Here is a 12,098-nt window from a genome sequence, read left to right as displayed (position 1 = left end):
AGTAATAGTAATGATAGTGACTACAGTAGTAGTAGTAGTAGTAGTAGTAGTAGTAGTAGTAGTGACTACAATAGTAATAGTAGTGGCTACAGTAGTAATAGTAGTAGTTGTGACTACAGTAGTAATAGTAGTAGTAGTGACTACAGTAGTAGTAGTAGTAGTAGTAGTAGTAGTAGTAGTGACTACAGTAGTGATAGTAGTAGTGGTGACTACAGTAGTAATAGTAATGGTAGTGACTACAGTAGTAGTAGTAGTAGTAGTAGTAGTAGTGACTACAGTAGTAATAGTAGTATTAGTGACTACAGTAGTAATAGTAGTAGTAGTGATTACAGTAGTGACAGTAGTAATAGTAGTAGTAGTTGTGACTACAGTAGTAATAGTAGCAGTAGTGACTACAGTAGTAATAGTAGTAGTAGTAGTAGTGACAACAGTAGTAGTAGTAGTAGTAGTAGTAGTAGTTGTAGCAGTAGTGACTACAGTAGTAATAGTAATAGCAGTGACTACAGTAGTAATAGTAGTGACTACAGTAGTAATAGTAATAGTTGTGACTACAGTAGTAATAGTAGCAGTAGTGACTACAGTAGTGATAGTGACTACAGTAGTAGTAGTAATAGTAGTGACTACAGTAGTAATAGTAGTAGTGGTGACTACAGCAGTAATAGTAATGGTAGTGACTACAGTAGTAATAGTAGTAGTAGTGACTACATTGGTAGTAGTAATAGTGACTACAGTAGTAATATTGATGGTAGTGACTACTAGAGTAATAGTAGTAGTAGTAGTAGTAGTAGTAGTAGTAGTGACTACAGTAGTAATAGTATTAGTAGTAACTACAGTAGTAATAGTAATAGTGACTACAGTAGTAATAGGTGTAGTTGTATTAGTAACTACAGTAGTAATAGTGGTAGTGGTGATTCCAGTAGTAATAGTAATGGTAGTGACTACAGTAGTAGTAGTAGTAGTAGTAGTAGTAGTAGTAGTAGTAGTAGTGACTACAGTAGTAATAGTAGTAGTAGAGTAGTAGTAGTAGTAGTAGTAGTAGTAGTAGTAGTAGTAGTAGTGACTACAGTAGTAATAGTAATGGTAGTGACTACAGTAGTAATAGTAGTAGTTGTGACTACAGTAGTAATAGTAGTAGTAGTGACTACAGTAGTAGTAGTAGTAGTAGTAGTAGTAGTAGTAGTAGTAGTAGTAGTAGTGACTACAGTATTGATAGTAGTAGTGGTGACTACAGTAATAATAGTAGTAGTTGTGACTACAGTAGTGATAGTAGTAGTAGTAGTAGTAGTAGTAGTGACTACAGTAGCAATAGTAGTAGTAGTGACTACAGTAGTAATAGTAATAGTGACTACAGTAGTAATAGGTGTAGTTGTATTAGTAACTACAGTAGTAATGGTGGTAGTGGTGATTCCAGTAGTAATAGTAATGGTAGTGACTACAGTAGTAGTAGTAGTAGTAGTAGTAGTAGTAGTAGTAGTAGTAGTAGTGACTACAGTAGTAATAGTAGTAGTAGTATTAGTAGTAGTAGTAGTAGTAGTAGTAGTAGTGACTACAGTAGTAATAGTAATGGTAGTGACTACAGTAGTAATAGTAGTAGTTGTGACTACAGTAGTAATAGTAGTAGTAGTGACTACAGTAGTAGTAGTAGTAGTAGTAGTAGTAGTAGTAGTAGTAGTAGTAGTAGTGACTACAGTAGTGATAGTAGTAGTGGTGACTACAGTAGTAATAGTAATGGTAGTGACTACAGTAGTAGTAGTAGTGACTACAGTATTAATATTAGTAGTAGTGACTACTGTAGTAATAGTAGTAGTAGTGATTACAGTAGTGATAGTAGTAATAGTAGTAGTAGTTGTGACTACAGTAGTAATAGTAGTAGTTGTGACTACAGTAGTGATAGTAGTAGTAGTAGTAGTAGTGACTACAATAGTAATAGTAGTTGCTACAGTAGTAATAGTAGTAGCTACAGTAGTAATAGTAGTAGTATTGACTACAGTAGTAATAGTAGTAGTAGTAGTAGTAGTAGTGACTACAGTAGTAATAGTAGTAACTACAGTAGTAATAGTAGTAGTATTGACTACAGTAGTAATAGTAGTTGTAGTAGTAGTAGTAGTAGTAGTAGTAGTAGTAGTAGTAGTGACTACAGGAGTATTAGTAATGGTAGTGACTACAGTAGTAGTAGTAGTAGTAGTAGTAGTAGCAGTAGTGACTACAGTAGTAATAGTAGTAGTATTGACTACAGTAGTAGTAGTAGTAGTAGTAGTAGTAGTAGTAGTAGTGACTACAGTAGTAATAGTAGTAGTAGTGACTACAGTAGTAATAGTAGTAGTAGTAGTGACTACATTAGTAATAGTAGTAGTAGTAGTAACTACAGTAGTAATAGTAGTAGTGACTACAGTAGTAATATTGATGGTAGTGACTACAGTAGTAATAGTAATAGTAGTGACTACATTAGTAATAGTAATAGTAGTAGTAGTGACTACAATAGTAATAGTAGTAGTAGTGACTACAGTAGTAATAATAGTAGTAGTGACTACATTAGTAATAGTAGTAGTAGTAACTACAGCAGTAATAGTAGTAGTGACTACAGTAGTAATATTGATGGTAGTGACTACAGTAGTAATATTGATGGTAGTGACTACAATAGTAATAGTAATAGTAGCGACTACATTAGTAATAGTAATAGTAGTAATAGTAGTAGTAGTAGTAGTAGTAGTAGTGACCCAGTAGTAATAGCCAGTAGTAGCGACTACAGTAGTAATAGTAATAGTAGTAGTAGTGACTACAGTAGTAATAGTAGTAGTAGTGACTACAGTAGTAATAGTAGTAGTAGTGACTACAGTAGTAGTAGTAGTAGTAGTGACTACAGTAGTAATAGTAGTAGTGACTACAGTAGTAATATTGATGGTAGTGACTACAGTAGTAATATTGATGGTAGTGACTACAGTAGTAATAGTAGTGACTACATTAGTAATAGTAGTAGTAGTAATAGTAATAGTAGTAGTAGTAGTAGTGACTACAGTGGTAATAGTAGTAGTAGAAACTACAGTAGTAATAGTAGTAGTGACTACAGTAGTAATATTGATGGTAGTGACTACAGTTGTAATAGTAATAGTAGTGACTACATTAGTAATAGTAGTAGTAGTAGTAGTGACTACAGTAGTAGTAGTAGTAATAGTAGTAGTAGTAGTAGTAGTAGTGACTACAGTATGATTGGTGGTAGTGACTACAGTAGTAATAGTAATAACTACATTAGTAATAGTAATAGTAGTAACTACAGTAGTAATTGTAGTAGTAGTGACTACAGTAGTAATATTGATGGTAGTGACTACAGTAGTAATAGTAATAGTAGTGACTGCGGTAGTAGTAGTAGTGACTACAGTAGTAATAGTAATAGTAGTGACTACAGTAGTAATTGTAGTAGTAGTGACTACAGTAGTAATATTGATGGTAGTGACTACAGTAGTAATAGTAATAGTAGTGACTACGGTAGTAGTAGTAGTAGTGACTACAGTAGTAGTAGTAACAGTAGTGACTACAGTAGCAACAGTAGTAATAGTGACTACAGTAGTAATAGTGACTACAGTAGTAATAGTAATGGTAGTGACTACAGTAGTAGTAGTAGTAGTAGTAGTAGTGACTACAATAGTAATAGTAGTGGCTACAGTAGTAATAGTAGTAGCTACAGTAGTAATAGTAGTAGTATTGACTACAGTAGTAATAGTAGTAGTAGTAGTAGTGACTACAGTAGTAATAGTAGTTACTACAGTAGTAATAGTAGTAGTATTGACTACAGTAGTAGTAGTAGTAGTAGTAGTAGTGACTACAGGAGTATTAGTAACGGTAGTGACTACAGTAGTAGTAGTTGTAGTAGTGACTACAGTAGTAATAGTAGTAGTGGTGACTACAGCAGTAATAGTAATGGTAGTGACTACAGTAGTAATAGTAGTAGTAGTGACTACATTGGTAGTAGTAATAGTGACTACAGTAGTAATATTGATGGTAGTGACTACTAGAGTAATAGTAGTAGTAGTAGTAGTAGTAGTAGTGACTACAGTAGTAATAGTAGTAGTAGTAGTAGTGACTACAGTAGTAATAGTAATAGTGACTACAGTAGTAATAGGTGTAGTTGTATTAGTAACTACAGTAGTAATAGTGGTAGTGGTGATTCCAGTAGTAATAGTAATGGTAGTGACTACAGTAGTAGTAGTAGTAGTAGTAGTAGTAGTAGTAGTAGTAGTAGTAGTAGTAGTGACTACAGTAGTAAGTAGTAGTAGTAGTAGTAGTAGTAGTAGTAGTAGTAGTAGTGACTACAGTAGTAATAGTAATGGTAGTGACTACAGTAGTAATAGTAGTAGTTGTGACTACAGTAGTAATAGTAGTAGTAGTGACTACAGTAGTAGTAGTAGTAGTAGTAGTAGTAGTAGTAGTAGTAGTGACTACAGTAGTGATAGTAGTAGTGGTGACTACAGTAGTAATAGTAGTAGTAGTGACTACAGTAGTGATAGTAGTAGTAGTAGTAGTAGTGACTACAGTAGTAATAGTAGTAGTAGTGACTACAGTAGTAATAGTAATAGTGACTACAGTAGTAATAGGTGTAGTTGTATTAGTAACTACAGTAGTAATGGTGGTAGTGGTGATTCCAGTAGTAATAGTAATGGTAGTGACTACAGTAGTAGTAGTAGTAGTAGTAGTAGTAGTAGTAGTAGTAGTAGTAGTAGTAGTGACTACAGTAGTAGTAGTAGTAGTAGTAGTAGTAGTAGTAGTAGTAGTAGTAGTAGTGACTACAGTAGTAATAGTAATGGTTGTGACTACAGTAGTAGTAGTAGTAGTAGTGACTACAGTAGTAGTAGTAGTAGTAGTAGTAGTAGTAGTAGTAGTAGTAGTAGTAGTAGTAGTGACTACAGTAGTGATAGTAGTAGTGGTGACTACAGTAGTAATAGTAGTAGTAGTGACTACAGTAGTGATAGTAGTAGTAGTGACTACAGTAGTAATAGTAGTAGTAGTGACTACAGTAGTAATAGTAGTAGTGGTGACTACAGTAGTAATAGTAGCAGTAGTGACTACAGTAGTAATAGTAGTGGTAGTGACTACAGTAGTAATAGTAGTAGTAGTGACTACAGTAGTAATACTAATTGTAGTGTTGTAAATTGTTGTGTTTTGCACATATTGACCATTATTTGGGGCCTTGAGGAAAACGATGGGCCGGTGTGTTTGAGATGCCCAGGCCCATTTCATGTCCCAGTCACTACCTGACAGACATCATGATGACACACTGAAATTAAACCAAACACACATCTGTTTCTGTCTCATCCACCAGGTGTTGGCTAACCACATGGCTAACAGCGGTAACCCCATGAACCCTGGTGGTAACCCCATGGGTCAGGGGGGTATGTCTGGGAACAACCAGGGGATGAACTCCCCCCAGTACCCGGGTCAGCAGCAGCAGTTCCCCAACAAGGCCCAGCAGAACCAGGCCTACATGCAGCAGGGGATGTACGGACGCCAGGGTTACCCCGGGGGAGGAGGAGGCTTCGGGGGGAAGTGAGTGTGGTCCCGGGGGGAGGAGGAGGCTTTGGGGTGGGGGGTGAGTTGTGGGCGGCAGGTAGCTTAGTGGTTAAGAGCGTTGTGCCAGTAACCGAAAGGTCGCTGGTTCTAATCCCCGAGCCAACTAGGTGAAAAATCTGTCGATGTGCCCTTGAGCAAGGCACTTAACCCTAATTGCTTCTGTAAATCGCTCTGGATAAGAGCGTCTGCTAAATGACTAAAATGTAAATGTAAAATGTCCCCGGGGGAGGACGAGGCTTCGGGGGGAAGTGAGTGTGATCCTGTCAGGCCAAATAGTGTCCGTTGCTATATCAACAGTGTGATGACCTAAAGATGGAGATCATTACAGCCTAAATGACGTTATTTTCATCATCACTATGCAAACAAGGCTGATTTCGGCGACAATTTCGCTGTTTAAACAAGTTTTGTTTAGCTTATAAAATGAAAACATGACTTCGAACTGCTTTTGGGTACCTTGTTAACATTACAACATTAAATCCATGTCTTCAACGTTGCTACGTTTCGGAAATGGCGAAAAAACGTGTAATCAGCTTGACACGTTAAAGTTACTTACCTTAGAGATCACAAAGTCAGCTTATTTCCACTCCATTCATATGCAAATCCGTTTGAGTCATACACTGGCTTGTCTGGCTGTCACGTTTTTTATTTTAACCTGCCCTTCCCTCATCTACACTGAAATAATATAATTTCAGTAGTCCTCTATTATGATGAATTGTTTTTATATCTCGCATAGCTCATTAGCACCCCCTTGTGGTTTAATATATATGTATCTATTGTAGGTCCTAGTATATAACAATAATGTGGAACTAATAAATACCATTAAAGGATTCCTTACAACTTAAAATAATGAACACCTTGTGAAACAGCTGTGAAAACCAACCTGGCAAAATATTTAAGATTTCAATACATAAACTTTGATATTTTTTGTTACAGTTGTGTCATTAATATATTTACAGATTTTTTGTTGTACACTCACATGGCAATCACAGACTAAAATACTGAATTCTGGTGTGTGGAATAGAGAGAGGTGGTGGTTGCTGTGTGGGTGGGAGGTTCTGCCTGCCACTTGTTCTCAACAGGCAGCCAGTCTCGGAAGGGGGACTTATAATAATATATAATAATAATATGCCATTTAGCAGACGCTTTTATCCAAGCGCCATGCTCTACCAATTGAGCTACAGAGGACTTGAAGAGGGAGAAATCCAGGCACCGCTGCTCTCTTTGTTCTGAGTGTTTGCAGCGCTAGTGTTTTTAGTTCATCTGTGTATCTCACATATTATGTGGCCCAGTATGATAGAACAAGAACACTTTCTTAGCCGATAATGACAACATGACAACAACAGTAGCTGTAGATGATGTAATGAAAAGTTGGAAGGTGGTTGGTAATGGAGGACATCAGGTGGTTTCCACGTCTGGGTGTTGGGCAGAACCCCTAGGTCCTGGAGAACAGGAGCAGAGTTAAAGGGAACAGGTCCGGGTGTTGGGCAGAACCCCTAGGTCCTGGAGAACAGGAGCAGAGTTAAAGGGAGCAGGTCCGGGTGTTGGGCAGAACCCCTAGGTCCTGGAGAACAGGAGCAGAGTTAAAGGGAACAGGTCCGGGTGTTGGGCAGAACCCCTAGGTCCTGGAGAACAGGAGCAGAGTTAAAGGGAACAGGTCTGGGTGTTGGGCAGAACCCCTAGGTCCTGGAGAACAGGAGCAGAGTTAAAGGGAGCAGGTCTGGGTGTTGGGCAGAACCCCTAGGTCCTGGAGAACAGGAGCAGAGTTAAAGGGAGCAGGTCTGGGTGTTGGGCAGAACCCCTAGGTCCTGGAGAACAGGAGCAGAGTTAAAGGGAGCAGGTCTGGGTGTTGGGCAGAACCCCTAGGTCCTGGAGAACAGGAGCAGAGTTAAAGGAAGCAGGTCTGGGTGTTGGGCAGAACCCCTAGGTCCTGGAGAACAGGAGCAGAGTTAAAGGAAGCAGGTCTGGGTGTTGGGCAGAACCCTAGGTCCTGGAGAACAGGAGCAGAGTTAAAGGGAGCAGGTCCGGGTGTTGGGCAGAACCCCTAGGTCCTGGAGAACAGGAGCAGAGCTAAAGGGAACAGGTCCGGGTGTTGGGCAGAACCCTAGGTCCTGGAGAACAGGAGCAGAGTTAAAGGGAACAGGTCTGGGTGTTGGGCAGAACCCCTAGGTCCTGGAGAACAGGAGCAGAGTTAAAGGGAGCAGGTCTGGGTGTTAGGGCAGAACCCTAGGTCCTGGAGAACAGGAGCAGAGTTAAAGGGAGCAGGTCTGGGTGTTGGGCAGAACCCCTAGGTCCTGGAGAACAGGAGCAGAGTTAAAGGGAGCAGGTCTGGGTGTTGGGCAGAACCCCTAGGTCCTGGAGAACAGGAGCAGAGTTAAAGGAAGCAGGTCTGGGTGTTGGGCAGAACCCCTAGGTCCTGGAGAACAGGAGCAGAGTTAAAGGGAGCAGGTCTGGGTGTTGGGCAGAACCCCTAGGTCCTGGAGAACAGGAGCAGAGCTAAAGGGAGCAGGTCCGGGTGTTGGGCAGAACCATAGGTCCTGGAGAACAGGAGCAGAGCTAAAGGAAGCAGGTCCGGGTGTTGGGCAGAACCCCTAGGTCCTGGAGAACAGGAGCAGAGCTAAAGGAAGCAGGTCCGGGTGTTGGGCAGAACCCCTAGGTCCTGGAGAACAGGAGCAGAGCTAAAGGAAGCAGGTCCGGGTGTTGGGCAGAACCCCTAGGTCCTGGAGAACAGGAGCAGAGTTAAAGGGAACAGGGGAGGAGACAGAGACGTAAACAAGCAAACACACAGGTTACACATTACTGGGAGAAAATGTGATGGATTAGGGCAGTGTTATAAATGGGAGATGTGTAGTTTTCTACACGTTTGGAAGGTATAGCCTACCTCAAGCTGGTCCCCCTCCGACTCAGAGCACAGAGAATCAGATCCGAACTCACTGGTTCTGGTAGATGGGATACCCTCTGGGGGGCTCGGACAGTCGATGGTCCTAAAGTCATTTGGAGAGGTAAATCGAAGAGGTACATTTTTTATAAGATCAGCATAACTACCATTTCTTGCGTTCTCAAATGTCAACCAAAGCGTAACATACTTTGTCTATTGGGCTTCACAGAAGTGTAGGGCGTCAGGGCTTTCAGTGGTCGACCGTCCAACTGCTCCAACTGGAGAATATTGTTGGCTTCCACCGAGGAAACCCTAGCAAGACAAAAGAGAAAAAATATCGGTCTTAGGGAAACTAAAACTAGCTTCAGGTTATTTTGTGTGGAAATAGTTATTATCTGAGATGTTTTATATTCACCTTAACAGACGGTGACCCCAGCTCCGGTAGCTCTACTTCTGTTTGTCCTGCGCCTTACATTTCACATTTTAGTCATTTAGCAGACGCTCTTATCCAGAGCGACTTACAGGAGCAATTAGGGTTAAGTGCCTTGCTCAAGGGCACATCGACAGATTTTTAGAACCAGCCACCTTTCGGTTACTGGCACAACGCTCTTAACCACTAAGCCACCTGCCTTGTCCAAGTTCAGTCTCACCTTGATTGATAACAGGAATAAATGCAATTAAATTTCATATTACAAATCTCTTGGAGGGCCAGAAAATAAATTAACAGCGGACACTTTTTTTTTTTTTTTACCCTCCACATCCTTCTCAGCCTGTGCCTGAAGGTGATCCTCAAAGGCGTTGTGATCGGGTTCGACAACTTCCACCGCATAAAAAAAAAATAACATTTTACATTTTACATTTACATTTTAGTCATTTAGCAGACGCTCTTATCCAGAGCGACTTACAGGAGCAATTAGGGTTAAGTGCCTTGCTCAAGGGCACATTTACGTCATTTAGCAGACGCTCTTATCCAGAGCGACTCACCAATTGGTGTGTTCACCCTATAGCCAGTGGGATGACCACTTTACAATTTTTTTTGGGGGGTAGAAGGATTACTTTATCCTATCCCAGGTATTCCTTAAAGAGGTGGGGTTTCAAATGTCACCGGAAGGTGGTGAGCGACTCCGCTGTGTGTGTGGGTGGGGGGGGTAGAAGGATTACTTTATCCTATCCCAGGTATTCCTTAAAGAGGTGGGGTTTCAAATGTCTCCGGAAGGTGGTGAGTGACTCCGCTGTGGGGTGGGTGGGGGGGGTAGAAGGATTACTTTATCCTATCCCAGGTATTCCTTAAAGAGGTGGGGTTTCAAATGTCTCCGGAAGGTGGTGAGCGACTCCGCTGTGTGTGGGGGGGGTAGAAGGATTGCTTTATCCTATCCCAGGTATTCCTTAAAGAGGTGGGGTTTCAAATGTCTCCGGAAGGTGGTGAGTGACTCCGCTGTCCTGGCGTCGTGAGGGAGCTTGTTCCACCATTGGGGTGCCAGAGCAGCGAACAGTTTTGACTGGGCTGAGCGGGAACTATGCTTCCGCAGAGGAAGGGAGCCAGCAGGCCAGAGGTGGATGAACGCAATGTCCTCGTTTGGGTGTAGGGACTGATCAGAGCCCGAAGGTACAGAGGTGCCGTTCCCCTCGCTGCTCCTAAGGCAAGCACCATGGTCTTGTAACGGATGCGAGCTTCAACTGGAAGCCAGTGGAGTGTGCGGAGGAGGGGGTGACGTGAGAGAACTTGGGAAGGTTGAACACCAGACGGGCTGCGGCATTCTGGATGAGTTGTAGGGGTTTAATGGCACATGCAGGGAGGCCAGCCAACAGCGAGTTGCAGTAATCCAGACGGGAGATGACAAGTGCCTGGATTAGGACCTGTGCCGCTTCCTGTGTAAGGCAGGTCGTACTCTCCGAATGTTGTAGAGCATGAACCTGCAGGGAGCGGGTCACCGCCTTGATGTTAGCGGAGAACGACAGGGTGTTGTCCAGGGTCACGCCAAGGCTCTTCGCACTCTGGGAGGAGGACACAACGGAGTTGTCCACCGTGATGGCGAGATCATGGAACGGGCAGTCCTTCCCCGGGAGGAAGAGCAGCTCCGTCTTGCCAGGGTTCAGCTTGAGGTGGTGATCCGTCATCCATACTGATATGTCTGCCAGACATGCAGAGATGCGATTCGCCACCTGGTTATCAGAAGGGGGAAAGGAGAAGATTAGTTGTGTATCGTCAGCGTAGCAATGATAGGAGAGGCCGTGTGAGGATATGACAGAGCCAAGTGACTTGGTGTATAGGGAGAAAAGGAGAGGGCCTAGAACTGAGCCCTGGGGGACACCAGTGGTGAGAGCACGTGGTGCGGAGACAGCTTCTCGCCACGCCACTTGGTAGGAGCGACCGGTCAGGTAGGACGCAATCCAGGAGTGAGCCGCGCCGGAGATGCCCAGCTCGGAGAGGGTGGAGAGGAGGATCTGATGGTTCACAGTATCAAAGGCAGCAGACAGGTCTAGAAGGACAAGAGCAGAGGAGAGAGAGTTAGCTTTAGCAGTGCGGAGAGTCTCCGTGACACAGAGAAGAGCAGTCTCAGTTGAATGACCAGTCCTGAAACCTGATTGGTTTGGATCAAGAAGGTCATTCTGAGAGAGATAGCAAGAGAGTTGGCTAAAGACGGCACGCTCAATAGTTTTGGAAAGAAAAGAAAGAAGGGATACTGGTCTGTAGTTGTTGACATCAGTGGGGTCGAGTGTTGGTTTTTTTGAGAAGGGGAGCAACTCTCGCTCTCTTGAAGACGGAAGGGACATGGCCAGCGGTCAAGGATGAGTTGATCAGCGAGGTGAGGTAGGGGAGAAGGTCACCGGAGATGGTCTGGAGAAGGGAGGAGGGGATGGGGTCAAGCGGGCAGGTTGTTGGGCGGCCTGCAGTCACAAGTCGCAGGATTTTATCTGGAGAGAGAGGGGAGAAAGAAGTCAAAGCATAGGGTAGGGCAGTGTGAGCAGGACCAGCAGTGTCATTAGACTTAACAAACGAGGATCGGATGTCGTCAACCTTCTTTTCAAAGTGGTTGACGGTCATCCACAGAGAGAGAGGAGGGGGGGATTCAGGAGGGAGGAAAATGTGGCAAAGAGCCTCCTAGGGTTAGAGGCAGATGCTTGGAATTTAGAGTGGTAGAAGGTGGCCTTAGCAGCAGAAACAGATGAAGAAAATGTAGAGAGGAGGGAGTGAAAAGATGCCAGGTCGGCAGGGAGTTTAGTTTTCTTCCATTTCCGCTCCGCTGCCCGGAGCTCTGTTCTGTGAGCTCGCAATGAGTCATCAAGCCACGGAGCTGGAGGGGAGGACCGAGCCGGCCGGGAGGATAGGGGACACAGAGAGTCAAAGGATGCAGAAAGGGAGGAGAGGAGGGTTGAGGAGGCAGAATCAGGAGATTGGAGGGAGAAGGATTGAGCAGAGGGAAGAGATGATAGGATGGAAGAGGAGAGAGTAGTGGGAGAGAGAGAGCGAAGGTTGCGGCGGCGCATTACCATCTGTGTAGGGGCAGAGTGAGTAGTGTGGGAGGAGAGCGAGAGAGAAAAGGAAACAAAGTAGTGGTCGGAGACATGGAGGGGAGTTGCAGTGAGATTAGTAGAGGAGCAGCATCTAGTGAAGATGAGGTCAAGCGTGTTGCCTGCCTTGTGAGTAGGGGGACGGTGA

The 12,098-nt window shown here is 43.2% G+C and overlaps 1 protein-coding gene across 2 annotated transcripts in view; it reads left to right on the top strand.

Moving 5' to 3' along the window:
- LOC121580391 (zinc finger MIZ domain-containing protein 1) overlaps nucleotides 1-12,098 on the top strand; it is a 301,135-nt gene that overhangs the window by 261,039 nt on the left and 27,998 nt on the right. For both annotated transcript variants that reach the window (XM_045224684.1, XM_045224717.1), the window contains exon 7: nucleotides 5,315-5,538. In XM_045224684.1, coding sequence (XP_045080619.1) covers nucleotides 5,315-5,538 — 224 coding nt within the window. The remainder of the gene's footprint in view (nucleotides 1-5,314; nucleotides 5,539-12,098) is intronic.

Source organism: Coregonus clupeaformis, chromosome 1, assembly GCF_020615455.1.
Source record: "Coregonus clupeaformis isolate EN_2021a chromosome 1, ASM2061545v1, whole genome shotgun sequence".
Classification (NCBI taxonomy): domain Eukaryota; kingdom Metazoa; phylum Chordata; class Actinopteri; order Salmoniformes; family Salmonidae; genus Coregonus; species Coregonus clupeaformis.
The sequence above is the reverse complement of the archived record's forward strand: the minus strand, read 5'-3'. Positions and strand labels throughout refer to the sequence as shown.